At 47.2% G+C, this 21,305-nt stretch overlaps 1 protein-coding gene and 1 long non-coding RNA gene across 2 annotated transcripts in view; one reads left to right on the forward strand and one right to left on the reverse strand.

The window, feature by feature from the left end:
- Nucleotides 1-4,493: 4,493 nt before the first annotated feature.
- Nucleotides 4,494-21,305, reverse strand: part of LOC120920698 — a 108,973-nt gene continuing 92,161 nt past the window's right edge. The window contains exon 5 of the long non-coding RNA XR_005744762.1: nt 4,494-5,528. This is a non-coding gene — a long non-coding RNA (uncharacterized LOC120920698). The remainder of the gene's footprint in view (nt 5,529-21,305) is intronic.
- IRF2BPL (interferon regulatory factor 2 binding protein like) lies at nt 7,397-10,904 on the forward strand. The gene has a single exon (XM_040332907.1). The coding sequence runs from the start codon at nt 7,596-7,598 to the stop codon at nt 9,678-9,680; it is 2,085 nt and encodes a 694-aa protein (XP_040188841.1). The 5' UTR covers nt 7,397-7,595; the 3' UTR covers nt 9,681-10,904.

Raw genomic sequence — 21,305 nt, forward strand, 5'->3', positions numbered from 1 at the left:
AACTTTACGCCGGATGTAAGCCTAACGTAAACGGCGTAGCGGGCGCAAGTACGTTCGTGAATCGGCGTATCTACCTAATTTACATATTCAACGCGGAAATCAACGGAAGCGCCACCTAGCGGCCAGCATAAATATGCACCCCAAGATACGACGGCGTAGGAGACTTACGCCGCTCGTATCTTGCCCAAATCAATGCGTAACTGATTCTATGAACGGCTCGGATATGGAGATACGCCGTCGTAAGTCCATCGTGAATCTGGCCCTAAATCTTTAAGGTTTCTTGTCTCTAGGCAACTCGAAGTTTCAGCTCCCTCCATAAATTTTCTATAGGATTAAGGTCTGGAGACTGACTAGTCCACTCTATGGGCCAGATTCACAAAAGAGATACGACGGCGTATCTCCTGATACGCCGTCGTATCTCTGTTTTAGGGTCTTCCTAACTATGCAACTGATTCATAGAATCATAGAATCAGTTACACATAGTTTGCCCTAGGATCCGACAGGTGTAATTGAATTACACTGTCGGATCTTAGGATGCAATACCTCGGCCGCCGCTGGGGGGAGTTCGCGTCGTAAACCAGCGTCGGGTATGCAAATTAGTAGTTACGGCGATCCACAACGGTTTTTCACGTTCGTTACGTCGCTGCTAGTCTAGTTTCCCGTCGCAAAGTTAGTCGTCGTTTTAGCTGCCCTAACTTTACACAGCCCATGTTAAAGTATGGCCGTCGTTCCCGCGTCGAATTTCAAAAAATAATTTCCTTGCGTAAGACGTCCGGGAATACGAAAGTACGCTACGCACGTCGCCTTTCGAAAAAATGGCGTCACTTCGCGCAAAGCACGGCGGGAATTTCAAAACGGAGCATGCGCAGTAGGTCCGGCGCGGGAGCTCGACTAATTTAAATGGCACACACCCCTTTGAATTACGCAGGCTTACGCCGGAGGCCGCCGGCGTAAGTTTTCTCACAAGTGCTTTGAGAATCAGGCACTTGCGATGAAAACTTGCGGCGGTGTAACGTATCTACGATACTATGACCTTAATGTGCTTTTTCTTGAGCCACTCCTTTGTTGCCTTGGTGGTATGTTTTCGATCATTGTCATGCTGGAAGACCCATCCGTGACCCATCTTCAGTGTTCTGGCTGAGGGAAGAAGGTTCTCATCCAAGATTTTACAGTACATGGCCCGTAAATTGGCCCCTCAATGCGACAAAGTCGGCCTGTACGTTAAGCAGGGAAACAGCCCCAAAGTATCATGTTTCCACCTCCATGCTTCACTGTAGGGATGGTGATCTTAGGGTCATAGTCAGCATTTTTCTTCCTCCAAACACGGCGAGTTGAGTTAATGCCAAAGAGCTCAATTTTGGTTTCAGCTGATCACAGAACTCCTTCTCTGAATCATTTAGATGTTCATTGAAATTACAGTAAATGTCATTTTCATGCTTGCCTCCATCATCTGGCTGGGGGTTAGTCAGCCAGAACAGCTTACTGAGGAGGAACAGGAAGTGAGAAATTCAGACAAAGAAAAAAAAACATTTAGAAGGGAAATGGAAGGAAAAGGTAAGTGAACCAACAATGCACTAGCTTTAAGGAACCTATTTAGAAAATAAAAAACAAACCTTTACAACCCCCTTTAAGTATTTAGAGAAGATCTGTAAAAAAACAGTGGACAGAAATCCCTCCTGAGATGTGTGAAAACCTGATAACCAACTACAGGAAATGTCTGACCTCTGTGCTCACCAACAAGGGATTCTCCACTAAGTCATGTTTTGCTTGGGGATCAAATACTTATTTTACTCACTGAACTGCAATTAACTTATAACATTTGTATTGTGTGTTTTTTTCTGAATTTTTGGTTGATATTCTGTCTCTATCATTTAAAATACATCTTTGTAAATGGGCAAACTTACACAATCTGCAGGGGATCAAATAAATATTTTCCCCATTGTATACTCCTGGAGTAAAAATCTAATACCATGTTATTAATTACATATTAAAGTTTGAACATGTACTATATACACAGATTTAGCCATTGAGATATATAACCAGTATAAAAAAAATTACATTTCGATTAAGTTTTAGTCATAGTTTTTGACTATAATGCAATTTTACATTTAGTCGTAATTTAGTAATTTGAATTAAAATGTATATTTAGTCGTAATTTAGTAATTTGAATTGAAATGTACTTTTAGTCGTATTTTAGTAATTTGAATTGAAATGTACTTTTAGACGTATTTTAGTCATTTGAATTGAAATGTACTTTTAGACGTATTTTAGTCATTTGAATTGAAATGTACTTTTAGTCGTATTTTAGTAATTTTAATTGAAATGTACTATTAGTCGTAATTTGAATTAAAATGTACTTTTAGTCGTATTTTAGTCATTTGAATTGTTTTAGTATTGGTTGTATTTTAGTCAACTAAAATAGTATTCATTTCATTTACAAAAATATTTTCGTCTACAAAAATTAACACTGCCCTTATCCCTATGTTGCCCTCAGTTTCTACTGGTCACTTCTCCATTTTGTTCTTAGTCCCTCTCCATCCCTACTTCATGTTGTCTTCAATCTCTACTCATCCTTACTCCAGGTGGACCTCTTTCTGTACACATCTCAAAATGCCATTCACAGTTTCTCCTCATCCCTCCTTCATGTTCTCCTCAGTCTCTCCCTATCCTGCCTTTATGTCCTCCTATCTTCATCCTTCCTTCATGTCCACAGTCTCCCTTATTTTCCCTTTATCCTATCCAAAAATACATATAAGGAAGAGAAGAATTCTCCTCCAAATATAGGGATTTTTTAGGTGAGGTGCTATTCGTAATATTTAAGGTAAGCGCACAAAACACAATGGTTATTTTCATATACAAATATCCATATAAAACAATTTACATGATATGACCACAATACATGATAGGAGAATGAAAAAGAGAGAATTATTAAATGCAGACTGCCGATTCCCTTTATCCTATCCTTAGTAACTCCTCATCCTTTTTTTATGTTGTCTCGAATAATCCTTTCTCTTCATACTGTTCTCTGTCTCTCCTCATCCCTCCTACATGTTGTCCTCACTGTCCTATCAGCCCTTATCCATGCTGTCTTCAGTCAACTTCTATCCCTCCTCTATACTGTCCTTAGTCTCTCCTCATCAGTCTCTCGTCATTTATCCTCCATGTTGTCCCTATTCGCTCCTCAACCGTCCACCATGTAGTCCTCATTCACTCATAATCCCTCCTCTGAGTCATCCAGTTTCTCCTCAACCCTCTCCCATGTCCTCCTGAGTTCCTCCTCATTCTTCTAATGTTGCCTCCAGTCTCCTTGATGTGTCCTCCATGCTATCCTTAGCATCTTCTCCCCCCAACTTGGCCTCAGTCTACAATTCCTCCTGCATATTGCCCCTAGTCTCTTCTCATCCTTCCTCCTTGTAATCATTCTCCCCTCATCCTTCCTTCATGTTGTCCCCAGTCTCTGCTCACTCCTCTTCCATACTGTCCTCAGTTGCTCATCCTTCTTCCATGTTGTCCTCAGTCTTCGGTTAACCCTCCTCTATGTTGTCCCCAGTCTCCGCTCACTCCTCTTCCATTCTGTCCTCAGTTGCTCATCCTTCTTCCATGTTGTCCTCAGTCTTCGGTTAACCCTCCTCTATGTTGTCCCCAGTCTCCGCTCACTCCTCTTCCATACTGTCCTCAGTTGCTCATCCTTCTTCCATGTTGTCCTCAGTCTTCGGTTAACCCTCCTCTATGTTGTCCCCAGTCTTTCATCAGTCCCCCTTCATGTCGTTCTCTGTGTCCTCTTATCTCTGCTCTATTTCATCTTTAGTCTCTTTTTATCCCTCCTCCATACTGTCCTTGGTATCTCCTCACCTCTTTTCCATCTTCTCCTCTTCTTCCACCTATATTGCTTTAAGCCTCTCCTCGTCTCTCCTCCAGTTTTGTCCCATCCCTCTTATCCTCTTCCCTTACCCATCTTGTTTTTATCCCTCTTTTATCCTGTCTGTTTCCCTCTTTTATCTTGTCCTCTTCCCTACTTCATCTTCTCCTCTTCCCTCCTCCATCTTGTCCTCTTCCCTCCTCCATCTTGTCCTCTTCCCTTATCCATCTTGTTTTTATCCCTCTTTTATCCTGTCTGTTTCCCTCTTTTACCTTGTCCTCTTCCCTATTTCACCTTGTCCTCTTCCCTCCTCCATCTTATCCTCTTCCCTTATCCATCTTGTTTTTATCCCTCTTTTATCCTGTCTGTTTCCCTCTTTTATCTTGTCCTCTTCCCTACTTCATCTTCTCCTCTTCCCTCCTCCATCTTGTCCTCTTCCCTACTTCATCTTCTCTCCTCCATCTTGTCCTCTTCCCTACTTCATCTTCTCCTCTTCCCTCCTCCATCTTGTCCTCTTCCCTACTTCATCTTCTCCTCTTCCCTCCTCCATCTTGTCCTCTTCCCTTATCCATCTTGTTTTTATCCCTCTTTTATCCTGTTTCCCTCTTTTATCTTGTCCTCTTCCCTACTTCACCTTGTCCTCTTCCCTCCTCCATCTTGTCCTCTTCCCTTATCCATCTTGTTTTTATCCCTCTTTTATCCTGTCTGTTTCCCTCTTTTATCTTGTCCTCCTCCCTACTTCACCTTGTCCTCTTCCCTCCTCCATCTTGTCCTCTTCCCTTATCCATCTTGTTTTTATCCCTCTTTTATCCTGTCTGTTTCCCTCTTTTATCTTGTCCTCTTCCCTACTTCATCTTCTCCTCTTCCCTCCTCCATCTTGTCCTCTTCCCTACTTCATCTTCTCCTCTTCCCTACTTCATCTTGTCCTCTTCACTCCTTTATCGAATCATTATACCTCACTCCTCTATTTAATCATTAAATCTCGTCTTCATTCCTCCTCCGTCTTGTCCTCTTCCTTTTTGTCCTATGCCCTTATTCACCTTGTCATATCCCTCTTGTCCTCTTCCCTCCTACATCCTGTCCTTATCACTCTTGCATCTTGTCCTCTTCCCTTCTCTATCTTGTCCACTTCCCTCCTCCATCTTGTCCTCTTCCCTCCTCCATCTTGTCCTCTTCCCTCCTCCATCTTGTCCTCAGCCTCTCTGACATCTCACTGGTCTCTTGTTACATACTCTTTCCCCAGGCCCCCCGCCCCTTGTACTCTGCGCTCGGCTATAATCTGATCTCCTGTTTTACACTTTGTAGTACCGCTGATCCTCCCATATTGAAGTTATAATTTAACCTCTGGAAAGCAGAGTTCAGTCTTTTATTGATAATGTACGCAGTGGGCAGAGCCGTCCCTGTCCGGTTACCCTACATATCTACAAAACGCATTGGTTGTGCTTTTTTCGCCAAATGTTTCAGCCTTGAATGACTGCGGCGGACATGATCGCTCTGTCACGCTGGTCCTTGGAAGGGGTTAAGTGTGTTTCCTGGGGTGGAGTCAGTTTTGCGCTCATCTCAAGGTCTCCATAGCAACACAGAAAGGCATCCATCGGGAGGGGTTTGGCCGAGTGCCAGAATGAGCGCTGCCCGGACTCCCAGAATCCTCTGCTGGACATTTGCCCAACTAAAAACAAAATGGAACAAAACAACGTGAATAGAATGGTGTGTGTGTTTATCTCACCCTGGTTCTCCGTCACCACGCCCGGGAACATTCCCCGTCACCACACCCGGGGGCCAATACAGGAATACCCGTCACCCTCCACCATGTGCTGTTCCAAATCCCCCCCCCCCCCCCCCCCCCCCCACTTTCATCACGGTGCCAACCTGCACTTTACACCCGGGTCATGATTAAGAAATTAGTCACATCAACGTCAGAGCAGGAAGAGACTTATGAGGACAGCCGTCCTGATTACATGTAAATAAACAGAACACACATGTGTGCCGACACATGTACCACAGAACATGCCAGGGGCAGGGCGACATATGGCAGATTTCACCGTGACCAGGAGGAAACTATTACCAGGCTGGGAGTGATCTGTTACTATAAAAGAGGCACCACAACTCCCAGCATGTCTTCTAACAATGGTGTGAGGGAGGAACCACAACTCCCAGCATGTCTATAATGGTTTGGTAGTAAGACTACATCTCCCAGCATGCCCTAGGGTACTACCAACGTACCCTGATAACAGCAGGCTGATGAAGGAACTACAAGCATGCCCCGCCTGATGGGGGCACCACAAGTCCCAACGTGTTTTATAGTGTCTGGTGATACTGCACCTCCCAGCATGCCCTACAATAATATCTAGTGGTGGTACTACACCTCCCAACAAGTCCTATAATAATATCTGGCAGTAGTACTACACCTACATGCCCTATAATAACAGCTGATGATACTACACCTCCCAGCATGCCCTATAATAATATTTAACGGTAGTACTACACCTCCAAGCATGTCCAATAGTAATAGCTGTCCACCGTCAATAATAATGTCTGATGGTGGAACTACACCTCTCAGCATGCCCTATAATATTAGCTGGTGGTACTACACGTACAAGCATGCCCTATAATAACAGCTGGTGGTACTAAAGCTCCCAGCATGCCCTAAAACAGCTTTTGGTACTACACCTCCCAGCATGCCCTATAACAGCTTGTGGTACTACAACTCCCAGCATGTCTGATGGTAGTACTACTCTTGCCAGCAAGCCCTATAGTATCTAGTGATGGTACTACACCTCCCAGCATGCCTTATAATAATGTCTGATGGTGGTACTACACCTACAAGCATGCCCTATAATAACAGCTTGTGGTACTACACCTCCCAGCATGCCCTATAATAATGTCTGATGGTGGTACGACACATCCCAGCATGTCCTATAACTATGTTTGGTTGTACTACACCTCCCAGTATGCCCAATAGTAATGTCTGATGGCAGTACTACACCTTCCAGCATGTCTAATGGTAGTACTACTCTTGCCAGCAAGCCCTATAGTATCTAGTGATGGTACTACACCTCCCAGAATGCCTTATAATAATGTCTGATGGTGGTACGACACATCCCAGCATGTCCTATAACTATGTTTGGTTATACTACACCTCCCAGTATGCCCAATAGTAATGTCTGATGGCAGTACTACACCTTCCAGCGTGCCCTATAAATATCTGGTGATAGTACTACATCCCCAGCATGTCCTATGGTAACGTTGAGTGCCTTATAACAATATCTAGTGGTGGTACTACACCTCCCAGCATTCCCTACAATAATATCCAATGGTGGCACTACACCTCCCAGCATGCCCCTCCCCCCTCCTTGAAGCATGTGCTGCAGCAAGTCACGTGTCGACCAGCACACACGTGCGTCGAGGGGCCGCAGACGGGGCGGGGACCGGCAGCGCGCACGCGCCTCTCATTTCCAGCAACGCAACAAGCTGCGTGACGTCACGGCCAGGTGGCATTCCTCGGCTGGCGGTGGAGGCGGCGCGGCCCAGTGCGCACGCGCGGAATCCCAGCCCTGCGCGGCCCCGGCATTGCGCGCTCCAGGCGGGCTGCGGCTTGCAGAGAAGCGGAGGAGAGAGAGAAGCAGAGCACGCCCGGTACGGACCGGAGCACAGCACCGTTCACAGAGCCGTAAGGAGGCGGAACTGCTGCATGACCCCCTGCCAGTGAGTGAGTGAGCCCCTTCCCCCGCGCAGCATGTCAGCGGCACAGGTGTCCTCGTCACGCCGCCAGTCGTGTTACCTGTGTGACCTGCCACGAATGCCATGGGCCATGATCTGGGACTTCACCGAGCCTGTGTGCAGAGGCTGCGTCAACTACGAGGGCGCTGACCGCATTGAGTTCGTCATCGACACCGCACGCCAGCTCAAACGAAGCCATGGCTTCCAGGATGGGCGCTCTCCGGGGCCACAGGGGCCCGGCTCCGGCGGGGCAGCCAAACAGCACCCAGCCGTGCAAGCAGCCCTGACCGCCAAGGACACGGCCCAGCTCAATCACCTAGACGGGGCGTCCAAGGCGGCCGCGGCGTCTGGACTAGAGAGGTATGGACTGACCGACCGCGGTCGCTTTGAATACACGTTGGCCGCCGCGGCACGTCTTCCCAACGGCCTTAACGGGTTCCCCAAGCCCGGTGAGGACGGCCCCCCTGAACTGAACCGCCAGAGCCCGAATTCCCGGGGCCGTACGGGCCACGGACTAATCCCCCAGCTGGGACCTGGACAGATGAGCGTCCCACCAAACCTGCTCCCTCAGACTTTGCTAAATGGCCCTCCTACAGCCTCTTCATCCGGGGCCCAACATGTGCTTGGAAGGGGCTCTAGCGGCCTCAGCGGGCCACCACCCCCCTCATCCAGCTCTTCGGGTGACCCTAAGCGCCCGGGCTCAGTCTCCAGCACCGACCAGGAACGAGAGCTCAAGGAGAAGCAGAGGAACAGCGAAGCCCTCTCAGAACTGACGGAGAGCCTGCGTTCCCGGGCCGAGGAATGGGTAGGGAAACCCAAGGCAGTGCGGGACACCCTGCTCACCTTGTCGGCATGCACACCCTTTGATGTCCGCTTCAAGAAAGACCATGCACTGCTGGGGCGAGTGTTCGCCTTTGACGCCACGTCCAAGCCAGGTCTGATGGACTATGAACTCAAACTGTTTGTGGAATATCCCAGCGGCTCCCTCAACGTGTTCAGCTCAGCCTCTGGTGTTGCCAAGCAGATGTACCAGGACTGCATGAAGGACTTTGGCCGCGGTCTGTCCTCGGGCTTTAAGTATTTGGAGTATGAACGCAAACATGGCTCTGGGGACTGGCGTCTGCTGGGTGACCTTCTTCCAGAGTCAGTACGTTTCTTTAAGGAGATGGTCGTTGCAGATATGTTACCACAGCCCTACCTGGACCCTGGATGCCCCATGCTGCCGAGCGCTCTGGTGAACCTGCCCCGAGCCTTGGCAGCGGCTGCCGCCGCCGCATCCTCCTCGGCTGGGGGGAGCAGTCAGGCCCGCTCTGGGGTGAGGAAACGCAAGGCCTCACCCGAACCAGATTCTGCTGAGGGACAGATGTGGATCACGGGGCAACCGGATGGTATCAAACAGTTGAGTTTGGCAGCTGCTGGGGGAACTCCATCCTCATCCTCCTCGGCAGGTAACTACGGCCCCGCTCCACCACCACCTCCACCGCCACTTGGCCCTGGTCATCCACAGCGAACCACCCCACCTGAGAGCGCCCCACCTAATGGGCCATCGCCTATGGCGGCACTGCAGTCAGTGACAGACACTTTAGGCACCGCTCATTCCCCTAAGGACGGACAGACGGGTGGGGGTCCCCCAGTGCACTCCACCACCTCATCCGCACGGCGGAATAGCAGCAGCCCGGTGTCGCCAGCATCAGTACCTGGCCAGAGACGTCTGAATTCCCGAAACGGAGGGGGTTCTGCAGAACTCAGCCTCCAGGTGGCACCTGCTGGGGGAGCCCCTCATCCAGGAATGGACCAAGTGCACCCCCAGAACATTCCCGACTCGCCCATGGCCAACAGCGGCCCTCTGTGCTGCACCATCTGCCATGAGCGCCTAGAGGACACACACTTTGTCCAGTGCCCATCCGTACCCAGCCACAAATTCTGCTTCCCCTGCTCTAGAGAGAGCATCAAGGCCCAGGGAGCAACGGGTGAGGTCTACTGCCCCAGTGGAGAGAAGTGCCCCTTGGTTGGATCTAACGTACCTTGGGCTTTCATGCAGGGGGAGATTGCGACCATTCTTGCCGGGGATGTTAAGGTTAAAAAGGAGAGAGACCCTTAGTAAGAGTGGATGTTATGTGTACATAAACCTTTTATCCAGCTCCCTCATCTATAACTTGCAGACCAAGGACAGGCTCCGGGGTGTGGTGATGTGAATCCTGGACACCAAACATTATTTACATCAAATGCAGCCCAGAAATGTCTCCCCATTCCCCCCCCCAAGACATGTGATCCAAGATTTTTTGGGGGGAGGGGGGGGAGGTTTCTGGTGGTTGAGATACAGACACTTTGTACTCTTCATCTTTTTGGGAATAACATGGCGGAGTTTATTATGAAGCTGATGTGTAAAAAAAAAAAAAAAAAAAAGGATCTGCCCTGCCGGTGGAGCGGACCTTGCAGGACAGCAAACGGTGGAATCCCCTCGGCAAAGCAGGACGCGGAGGCTGTATAAAGCTTTTTTTTTTTTCTCCGGATCCTGGCAAAGCAGGACCGTCACATAAACTTAGTCTTATGTACAGATCTTATTTTTGTGGTGTTTCAATCATTTTGAGACACTTGTTATGTACACTTCATTTGAAGGGTGACAGAGCTCATGTTTTGGGTGTTGTGGGATTATTATCGCTCCTTATATTCCCCCCCCCCCCTCCCCCTTTTTACTTTTATCATTTTTTTTTTTTTTAAACGTTTTGTTGCAAGTGTGTCCACTAGGTAATGGTTTCTAGCACTTAGCGATGCTGCTAGTGTGTCATTTTTGTAATGTACGCACTTCTCTCAAGGGTGGGGGGGAGGGGTGGACAGTAAAACTATTAAATCTGTAAAAAAAATAAAATAAAACTGCTATATATGCCCATATCCCCCTGTTCCTTTGAGGTGGGTGTGACACATAAGACAATGTTGTACCCCCCCCCCCCCCCCACACCCCTCCTTTACTCTGATACTCGGAGGGTGTATAATCCAGTGTAATTATCAGTTTGCAGGTTTCTGCAGGTCTACACAATGCAATTATAATTGGTTTAACCCATCGAGTGCTGGCAGTACATTGCTGTCTCTGGGCCAGTAGAGGGTTACATATTTCTTTATATAAGAAAATTATATATATATATATTTTTTGTTTTTTCTTTTTGCACGAATGCTTTTAAACTGTAGAGCAAATTGCCGTCTGTACATTTAGGGTGGGCAGAACCTTTTTTTTCTTTTGTCCAGAACACATTTCTGTAGTATAACAGACCACTGTTATGTGCCTTGGAGCTGATTACATTGTAATAAATTTGATTCATATAACCACTGTTGCTGCTGCGGTCACTGTTTTATTATGATTTTTTTTATGGGGGAGTTAGATGTAGGAGATTGCCTGTGATTGTGCACTCTCGGAGCGTTGTGCTGTCTCTGTGCTTTCTAATCCTAGCTTGTTCTAATGTGCTGCTATTTCTGGCTTGCTCTGCTGTCTCATGGAGTACTGTGCCTGCTGTGCCTACTCTCTGCTGTCTTGCTGTGTGATCTGCCACTCTGCATCCCCCCTCTGCTGTCTCACTGAACACTCTCTTTCTGCTATGCATCCCCTCTGTTTTCTTACCGAGCAACCTCTGCTGTGCACCCCTTTGGCTGTTTCACTGATGTGTCTCCCCTCTGCTGTTTTCACTGAGCATTCTCTGTTTGCTGTGCACCCCCTTGGCTGTTTTACTGAGCAGTCTGCTGTGCACCCCCCTTGGCTGTTTTACTGAGCAGCGTCTGCCTGCTGTGACTCCTTTCTGCTGTGTCACTGAGCACTCTCTGCCTGCTATGCTACCCCTTTGCTGTCACACTAAAAAACATCTCTGCCGCCTCACTTAGAAAATCTCTGCTGTGCCACCCCAGCTCACTGAGCACCCTGGATGCTGTGCTTCCATCTCTGCTGTCTCACTGAGCAGCCTCGGCTGTTATGCACCCCCCCACCCCACCTATCTCACGGAACAGTCTCTGCTTGCTGTGCCCATCTCTGCTGCCTCACTGACCAGTCTCTGCCTGTTGTGCCCATCTTTGCTGTCTCATTGAGCTTTCTGCTTGCTGTGCCCATCTCTGCTGTCTCACTGAGGAGTCTCTGCTTGCTGTGCTCCTCTCTCTGCTGTCTCTGCCTGTTGTGCCTATCTCTGCTGTCTCACTGAACAGTCTTTTCTTGCTGTGCCCCTCTCTGCTGTCTGACCGAGCAGTCTCTGCTTGCTGTTGCCCCCCAGTCTCTGCTTGCTGTTGCCCCCCTGTCTCTGCTTGCTGTTGCCCCCCTGTCTCTGCTTGCTGTGCTCCTCTCTGCTATCTCTGCCTGTTGTGCCTATCTCTGCTGTCTCACTGAACAGTCTTTTCTTGCTGTGCCCCTCTCTGCTGTCTGACCGAGCAGTCTCTGCTTGCTGTTGCCCCCCTGTCTCTGCTTGCTGTTGCCCCCGTCTCTGCTTGCTGTGCTCCTCTCTGCTGTCTCACTGAGCAGACTTGTTTGCTTTGTGCTCTCTCTGCTGTTTCATTTGGGATCTCGGCTTGCTGTACCCTGAGCCGTCTCCTCTTGCAGTGCTATCTTCTCTGGTTTGGGATATGTAATACTTTGTATTGCGTTCTTTATGCTTGCAGCATGTTATGCTTTTTCCTTCTGGTGCTGACTGTGCTGCTTCTCCCCCCCCCCCCCATGTGTTTTCTTCTCTTGCTGTCTATGTGGGGCCTCTAACATGCCTGGACATTGCTCCTCCCGTGTCCGTGTGCTGCCCACTCGTCTCCCTAACATGCACACGACATGTCCTCTATATAAACTCCATTACTGCTGCCGTTTTGTAAAAGTGTCACATGCTCAGATGTTATTACAGTCAGCGCACGGCTCCAGTCCTCGAGGGCCGCAATCCTCCAATATAAGCGGCCTTTGTACATGTTGCAGCATTCTCCAGCACAGGTCCAATGTTTGTACATGTTAGAGTTGGGTGTTTTTTTTTTCATGTTCACATCATGCCTGTGCAGCCATGTGCATTGAGGACTCCATTTTGCTGCAGTTTCGTAGTCGGTGGCGTCCTTGGCAATGCACGTCGTACAAGTCTAAAACACACACATGCTGAAATGCATCCCCATGGTGTTAACGTGGCTAGACAACAGTGACTTATGTAACCTATAGGCCAGAAAAGGGGGGGGGGGGGGGGAACCGATCTCGGTCTGTATTTCGGCCTCATGAACGGCGGCTGTTTTGGCACAACGGGATATATTTCAGGCTTCGTGCTGGATCGCACAGAACCATCTGGAAGTTTGAATATTCCACGTTTTAGATTGTGTACTGTGGGGTCTGCACAGTGGTCTCCCCATAGGTACACAGGATCAGAGTGGCATGAAGTGTACACATTGTGGGAGTTCATAACTGCATGTATGTGTTATACCTTCCACACATGCATGCAGGAAACCCCCCCCCCCCCCCCTTTTCATATGTGCTGGAGGCTCTATTGTACTGATATTGTGGGTGATTTCTGGCAGCAGACGCTGACTAAGCTGTTTCCGTCTGTCTCTTCTAACATCCCCCCCCCATTCTGGCTGACTGTATATGAATGGTAACCCCCTCCTGGCCACCACACTTTGCTGCAAGCCGTTTTTTGCAATGGCTGCCTGTGACGACATGAGTGTACACAGTGTATACATTGTTTCCAGGCAGGTAGTGTGATGACTCATTCTTGTGAGGAGGGGGCGCATGTGTAGCGAGCAGTCGCTGGAGGTGGTGCAATCTCTGGAATATTTGCTGACCTTACAAATGTTTGTGTGAATTGTAGAGTGCAGGGAGGTGCACGCTTGGACCTCTGGGAAGTCCTGGATTATAAATGGTGTATTTTTCAATATCGGGGATGGAAATGATTTCCTTACCATACTGGGGGGGGGGGGGGGTTAGTTGGCAGCGCCCTCTGCTGTATAAATCAGTAAGTAACATGGCTCAGTAAACAATATTTTCAGAGACGGATGGGGGAGGGGGGAGCTTGTGCAATGCGAGGAGCCATTCCAGCATACATGAGCAATCCTCGATGATGCAATTTATTTATAAATGGATTTGTCCTGTTTTTACTTGTGTTTCCCCGTATTGTCGCTTTGTCGAGGGAAAGCTTACATCGTGCTTTTTATTTAAGGGCGCACGTTGAAGAAGTGGGTGGGGCTGCATTTTAAAGAAGTCCGAGACCATATCCACACCCTAGTACGGGGGGGGGGCCTTGCCTGAGCCATGGACTGGCTGTAATGAACGATCAGATATCTGCCTTGACTGCATCCATCTGTGAACAGACCTTGGCAAATCTGCAGGCCTGTGGGTGAGGTTCCGATTATAAGCTACCTTTAGGTGGCGGAGGGTACACTATGCCAATCACACTTTGATATGAGATTAGGGTATTGAAAGTGAAATTCTGAGCGAAAACTGCACTGAAACCATCATGCTGCTTTTAGGTTCTTGGACACATGTCCTTACACTATGAGGGTTATTTACTAAAACTGGAGCAGATCTGCATAGAAACCAATGGGCTTCCAGGTTTTATAATCGAAGCTCAACGTGGTAGTAAAGGTTCGGCTTCCCTTTTATTTTTTTATCCCAAACATGGAAAGATTTGTGATTGAGGCTATTGAACTTTAATGGTACCGTTAAGATACACAAATATGTAAAACAAATCGAATTTTATTAAATTAACATGTTAAAACATAAAGGTTTAAAAATACAGCTCTGTCTGTTCGAATAAAGACATGCTATTTCTCTCAGTTGCACCTTCTTTATTTGAAAAGACGGAGCTGTATTTTTTAACACGTTGATGTTAATTTAATAACATTTTATTTGTTTTACATATTTGTATCTTAAATATTATCATTAAAGTCCATTGGCCTCAACCACAAATCTTTCCACTTTGATAGGACGTAGGTATCTTCCTCAATTATTATTTATCATTTTGGCATTCAAATGAATTACAAACATGTTATACTTACCTGCTCTGTGCAGTGATTTTTGCACAGGGCAACATCGATCCTCCTCTTCTCGGGTTCCCCACTGGCACTCCTGGCTTCTCCTTACCAGTGCCCCCAAAAGCAAGCCACTTGCTATTGGTGAATAAGAACAAAAGATGATCAGGACAGCCGCACTCCAATCCAACGTAACTTTAAAGCGGGAGTTCACCCATTTATTCATTGTTTGATATTTTCCCCTTAGATGGATGCTCGTTTTGTCTAGGGGAATCGGCTAATTGTTTTAAAATATGAGCCGTACTTACCGTTTACGAGATGCATCTCCTCCGTCGCTTCCGGGTATGGACTCTCCGGGACTGGGCGTTCCTTCTTGATTGACAGTCTTCCGAGAGGCTTCCGACGGTCGCATCCATCGCGTCACTCGTAGCCGAAAGAAGCCGAACGTCGGTGCGGCTCTATACTGCGCCTGCGCACCGACGTTCGGCTTCTTTCGGAAAATCGTGACGCGATGGATGCGACCGTCGGAAAGCCTCTCGGAAGACTGTCAATCAACATAGGAACGCCCAGTCCCGCAGCCCATACCCGGAAGCGACGGAGAAGATGCATCTCGTAAACGGTAAGTACGGATCATATTTTAAAACATCTAGCCGATTCCCCTAGACAAAACGAGCATCCATCTAAGGGAAAAAAGTAATATATATGGGTGAACCTCCGCTTTAATGTAAAAAACTGGAAACGAAAACTAGGACAGCTGACGCGTTTCACACTAAAGCTATGAGTAAACACTGAAGTTAGTATGAAAGGTGTCAGCTGTCCTAGGTTTCGTTGCTTTGACTTGTAGTGCCTGTTTCCATTTTTTTACATTAAAGTTACGTTGTATTGGAGTGCGGCTGTTCTGATCATCTTTTGTTCTTATTTGCTATGTGCATTGCTAACACCCTCAGTTCCTGAGAAGAAGATTTGCACCCAACAAGACCTGCCTGGAGCGCCAATCTCTGTCTCTCACTTGCTATTGGTGCATGCTCGCTCCCGAGCTCTGCGCATCCATAAGACGATTTGAGTCGCTGCTCGCCCTCCGCTCTCTCCTTATTAGCTCACTGGCTATGATTGACAGCAGTGGGTGCCAATGACTCCTGCTGCTGTCTCATCCAATGAGGAGAGGGAGTCCCAGGACTGCCGAGGCTCTCCTGCACACTGGATCGAGCAGGAGCTCAGGTGAGTGCTGTGGGGGAGCAGCATACAGGTTTTTTTTTTTTTACCTTCATGCATGGAGGAAAAAAAAAAACCTTCAGGCTGGGTTCACACATATGCAGGTTTCCCTGCATCCATTTTCACACATGTCCAGGACTTTCAAGATTGAAACAGGGTCCGGTGTGTCTTTTGGGTCCGGTTCATGTGCAAATTCAGTTGTTCACCGGACCCCAGGCACGAACCTGGCCTCAGCCTTTACAACCACTTTAATTGAACAAACGGACGTTAGAAGCTGATTGCCTACGATGCACAGCTGCAACAGATTCTGCATGCACCAGTTTTAGTAAGTCTCCCTCTAAAGTTGGCCATACGTGGATCGAATTCCGAACTCATTTTCTTTCGTTTGAATTTCTCACCATTAATGGCCCGCAACAACGGCTGATTTTCATGTGGCCATCAAATTTGATTGATCAGGCATGTTGTACATTTTTGAATTCTTTTTTTTCCAAACAATGATGGGAGAATCGTGTGAGAAATATGATCGAAAAAGAAATGCGCATTAGCTGTGACCTGGAAAGAAAAGAAGATTCCCGTCCATGTAATTTCTTTTCTGTAGCAACATGAGGTGAAATTGAGGGCTTGGTTGGTCGAATTCCGAAATCGATGGTGGCATTATCGGATTTCAAAATGCACAACATTTCTGATTTTCGATTTTATTTTTTTTATTTTTTTTAAATCGACCCATGCATTAGGCCCCTTTCAGCCGGGGTGGACTTCACTAGGCGTCCACCTGCTCAGCGGGAATCTGTTTGCTGCTGAGAAAGCAGATAACTTGTCTGTGGTCGCTGTGCTTATGCAGAGAAAACACAGCCCTCTCACCTCTATAGGATGTTGAATGCAAGTGAACCGCCTGTCCATTTACACCACATGCCATCTGATCAGCTAGATGGATGAGGAACAGATCCCCATCCGTCTGTTTTTATCGGATTGGATGTCGGCGGTTGTAAACGGACATGACCATTTACATCTGATGCTTAATAGATGATATTAGAGGGTCCGATCGGGGTACACCTGAAAATCAGACAGGCGGACCTAGCTTAGACTGCTCGTGTAAAAGGGGCCTAAATGTCTACTAAGGCCGGGTTCACACTGGTCCGACAAACGCTCCGACATTGGGAGCTCATGTAGCATGACGTGTGAAAATCAATGTTTCCCTATGAGAGCCGTCTTAACTGGTCCGACACAAGTCGGTCCGACTTTGAAAATGCTCCCTGTACTACTTTGATCCTACTTCAGCCCATTGAATATCATTGAAGTCGGATCAAAGTAGGTGCCTTGTCCTTACCATCCGACTTTTGACATCCGACATACGATTACAGCAGCAGTAAAAATAATTTATCTCACTCTGGGATTGTTTTGATTGGTCAAAGAACAAGTCAGACTATCACAAAGTCGGATCAAAGTAGTATCCTGTTCATGAAAGTCGGATGGATTTAGGGCCAATGTCGCAGAGTAGGATGAAAGTCGTACTACTGTCGTTCACACTGGTCCGACAAACGGTCCTACATTGGGAGCCTCATGTAGCATGACGTGTGAAAATCAATGTTTCCCTATGAGAGCGGTCTTAACTGGTCCTACACAAGTCGGTCCGACTTTGAAAATGCTCCCTGTACTACTTTTGGTCCTACATTGATCCTACTTCAGGCCCATTGAATATCATTGAAGTCGGACCAAAGTAGTATCCTGTTCATGAAAGTAGGATGGATGTAGGACCAATGTAGGATAAATGTAGGACCAATGTAGCAGAGCAAAGTAGGATGAAAGTAGTGTAGTAGTGTGAACCCAGCCTAAAGGTCTTGCTTTCCTGATTTTCCAGCAGCATCACAGCTGAAGGAATTTCCTGTTTTTCTTAACTTCAGCCCCTAATTATGACTATTCAGTCCTGCTCCAGACTTCCAGGTAGCTATAAGGCTGGGTTCACACTGGTGCAAATTGTATGCAGGGGTTTTCTCGTATCCAATTCGCATGTCAGGAGACTGACCGACTCTCAATAGAGCCAGTTTACACAGCTCTGGGCTGGCTACGGAGCGGTTTGCAGAAGAGTCCTGTGCGTCTTTTGGGCCATTTCAGGTCTTAAGCCTTGTGCACACGATACGATTGTTGGCCAACTGAGCGTCTGATTTGTCAAAAGGACGTGTGCCAGGATCTTGTCTTGCATACTAACGTTACACAATTGTTTTGCCACAAACACACTCAGTGAGGTACTACGAGGAATTTCAGCTCTTGAGCACCACCCTTTGGGCCCGTTCTGCTAATTTCGTGTTTGGTGAGCATTGATTCCGAGCGTGCGTATTTGTGCTTTCGACTTTTGTGTGACGTATTTGTGTACTGACCATAGGAAAATCAGACATCAATCCGTTGTCTGCTGAAAATTTACTAGCCTGTCATCATCCAACATTTGTTGGTGGAAAATTGGACAACAATTGTCAAAAGGAGCATACTAACGGTAAGATTTTAGGACAACAGTCTGTCAACGATCCCCTGCCAACAATCGAACTGTGTGTACAAGGCTTAAAAGCGGGAGTTCACCCAATTCCTTTTTTTTTTTTTTTTCCCCTTAGATTCCTGCTCGTTTTGTCTAGGGGAATCGGCTATTTGTTTTAAAATATGAGCAGTACTTACCCGTTTTCGAGCTGCATCTTCTTCCGTCGCTTCCGGGTATGGGTCTTCGGGAGCGGGCGTTCCTTCTTGATTGACAGTCTTCCGAGAGGCTTCCGACAGTCGCATCCATCGCGTCACACGTAGCCGAAAGAAGCCGAACGTCGGTGCGGCTCTATACTGCGCACCGACGTTCGGCTTCTTTCGGAAAATCGTGACGCGATGGATGCGACCGTCGGAAGCCTCTCGGAAGACTGTCAATCAAGAAGGAACGCCCAGTCCCGCAGCCCATACCCGGAAGCGGCGGAGAAGATGCATCTCGTAAACGGGCAAGTACGGATCATATTTTAAAACAAATAGCCGATTTCCCTAGACAAAACGAGCATGAAGCTAAGGGGAAAATGTGTAAGGTATGGGTGAACCTCCGCTTTAAGGTGAGCTGACTGAAGGATACCATTTCATCTGTTACTTAGGAGGAGATCTGGAAAACATGGCCTAGAAGTAATTACTGGATAATAGTTTGGGGGGAAAAAAGATAGAAAATATGAACTGAGCGATAGACTCTGGACGGAGGTCACTCCGCCAGGCCGTATTTCCAGGATCTTGGTAATCCTGCACAGGGGATTTAACGTCACTGAGTGAAATCCCAAAGCTGTGACCTGAGGGTTGTGGTAGAAGATGTGTTAACTGTATTTTGTTAGTGCAAAGCATGAGATGGGAGTCTCGGGGAGGACACAAATCGCTGACGTATTTCACAGTTGTTTTGCACACAGTGCTGGTGACAGATTGTGTGAAAAGCTTCTATTTGTGCCTTCAAGTGACAAATCCGCCTTCTGCTTGGTGTACGGAGACCATGGCTGCCGCAGAGAAGCACAGATTTTAGGAAAGCTTTTTCTCAATTATATGCTTAGCTCACTAATAAAAGCTATTGCAGTCAGTTTTACCTGCTGCAAAGTATGGCACGTTGTATGACACATTACAGGTTATCTTTGTTTACACCTTCTTATACAATACGACATAGTTGGAGAAATCTCCGATTTTACACCAGTCAGAATTTTACTACTTTCATACCTCACGGCTGTATGCTGTGCCTCTATAATAAAGGGCTAAAAGGATCAAAGCTCACATTTCACAGCAAACTGGATTTTTATTTTATTTTTATCATGTACTAAGCTGGGCAATAACAGGACGAAAAGGTCCCATCGCACAACATCCTCCCCACCTGACAGAGCACTGCAGCACCGAGTGCTCCTCCATCTGCCTGGAGACAGCCGACACATCATCCATGATTATTCCCATTGGATAGACATATGGGCCAACCAATGACGTACATGTTCAAGTCTGGCCCCGAACAAGATGGATGAAATCCTAATCCAACAATGTCTGTATAGCAGAATAATAACCATCGTATACCGTTCATGTCCCAGTGTACTCTCCTAACTGCAAGAGGTGCCTAAATAACAATTATGTTCCTCAGGGGCTCCCAAACTCAAGAGGCCCTGACCCCTTGGCACGCTGAGCCTCATGAAACATCAGAGCTGAAAGTCCATGGGCCAGATTCAGATAGAGATATCTCAGAGTTCCGTCGGTCGGATCTATGTGCCTGATTCATAGAATCAGGTTCCGCATAGATCCCCTAAGATCCGACAGGTGTAAGTGACTTACACCGTCGGATCTTAGGCTGCAATTCCAGGCCGTCCGCGAGGTGGCGCTTCGTTTTTTTACGCGACGAATATGCAAATGACGATTTCCGCCGATTCAGAAACGAACGACCGCCCGGCGCATTTTTTTTACGTCGCTTGCGTTCGGCTTTTTCCGGCGTATAGTTACCCCTGCTATGTGAGGGGTATTCTATGTTAAGTATGGCCGTCGTTCCCGCGCCGAGTTTTGAATTTTTACGTCGTTTGTGTAAGTCGATTCAGAAAAGAGCTGGACGTAAGTTACGCTCACGTTGAAACCAATGACGTCCTTGCGGCAGAAATTCGAGCATGCGCACTGGGAAAATTTGCGGACGGCGCATGCGCTGTTCGATCGGCGCGGGGACGCGCTTGATTTAAATATTACACTCCCCCTAGCCGCGGAATTTGAATTCCACCACGGGATTTACAATACGCCGCCGCAAGTTTAGAGGCAAGTGCTTTCTGAATTAAGCACTTGCCTCAAAAACTTGCGGCGGCGGATCGTAAATAAGATAGGTTACGCGGATCTAAAGATCCGCTGACCTACCTGAATCTGGCCCCATATGTGGACCACTAGGAACTCGCAACATTCTGCCGCTAGTTTTAAAGCTTATCGCCAGGTTTTCTGTCACCTTATATAGTTTGTTTGGACCAACTTGGTTAAAAACAATTCACTAAGTGCTGCATGAAGTGTGTGTAGCTTCAGATACTTCCAGTACACAGTGCTGGGTTCTGGCTATGAATGAATACAAAGCTTCCTCTGATTGGCCAAGCCGGAGTCCGTACCGTCCGCAGCCAATGCAGCACTTAATGAAGGGAATAGTTCCTTTAGACCAGCTTGGTCCAAACAAACTATTTAAAATGACAAAAGCTGGGGAAGAGCTTTAAAGTCTAGTTCACCTTTAGTAACTTTTTTTCATAAATTTCCCAAAGCAATTTTAAAGCCTGAAAATTATACATAACAATGGTCCTCATTTTAAATTCAATTCAAGCCCCCATTTTGAAGGCTTATATGCAAGTAATTTCACATAAAAAGGGTATATAGGGGTCCAGGTACTACCCTGGGGGACAGGTATTCAATGCATAACATGTTTTTAAAAAAGATTGTTTTTACAGGAGCAGTGATTTTAATGATGCTTGAAGTGCAACCATAAAAATGAAAAATTATTTTAAATCTAGTGCCTGGGGGTCCCCTTAGCCTGCCTTTAAAGTGGCGCATCTGTACCGTGTATAGA

The sequence above is a fragment of the Rana temporaria genome, chromosome 13 (assembly GCF_905171775.1).
Source record: "Rana temporaria chromosome 13, aRanTem1.1, whole genome shotgun sequence".
NCBI lineage: Eukaryota > Metazoa > Chordata > Amphibia > Anura > Ranidae > Rana > Rana temporaria.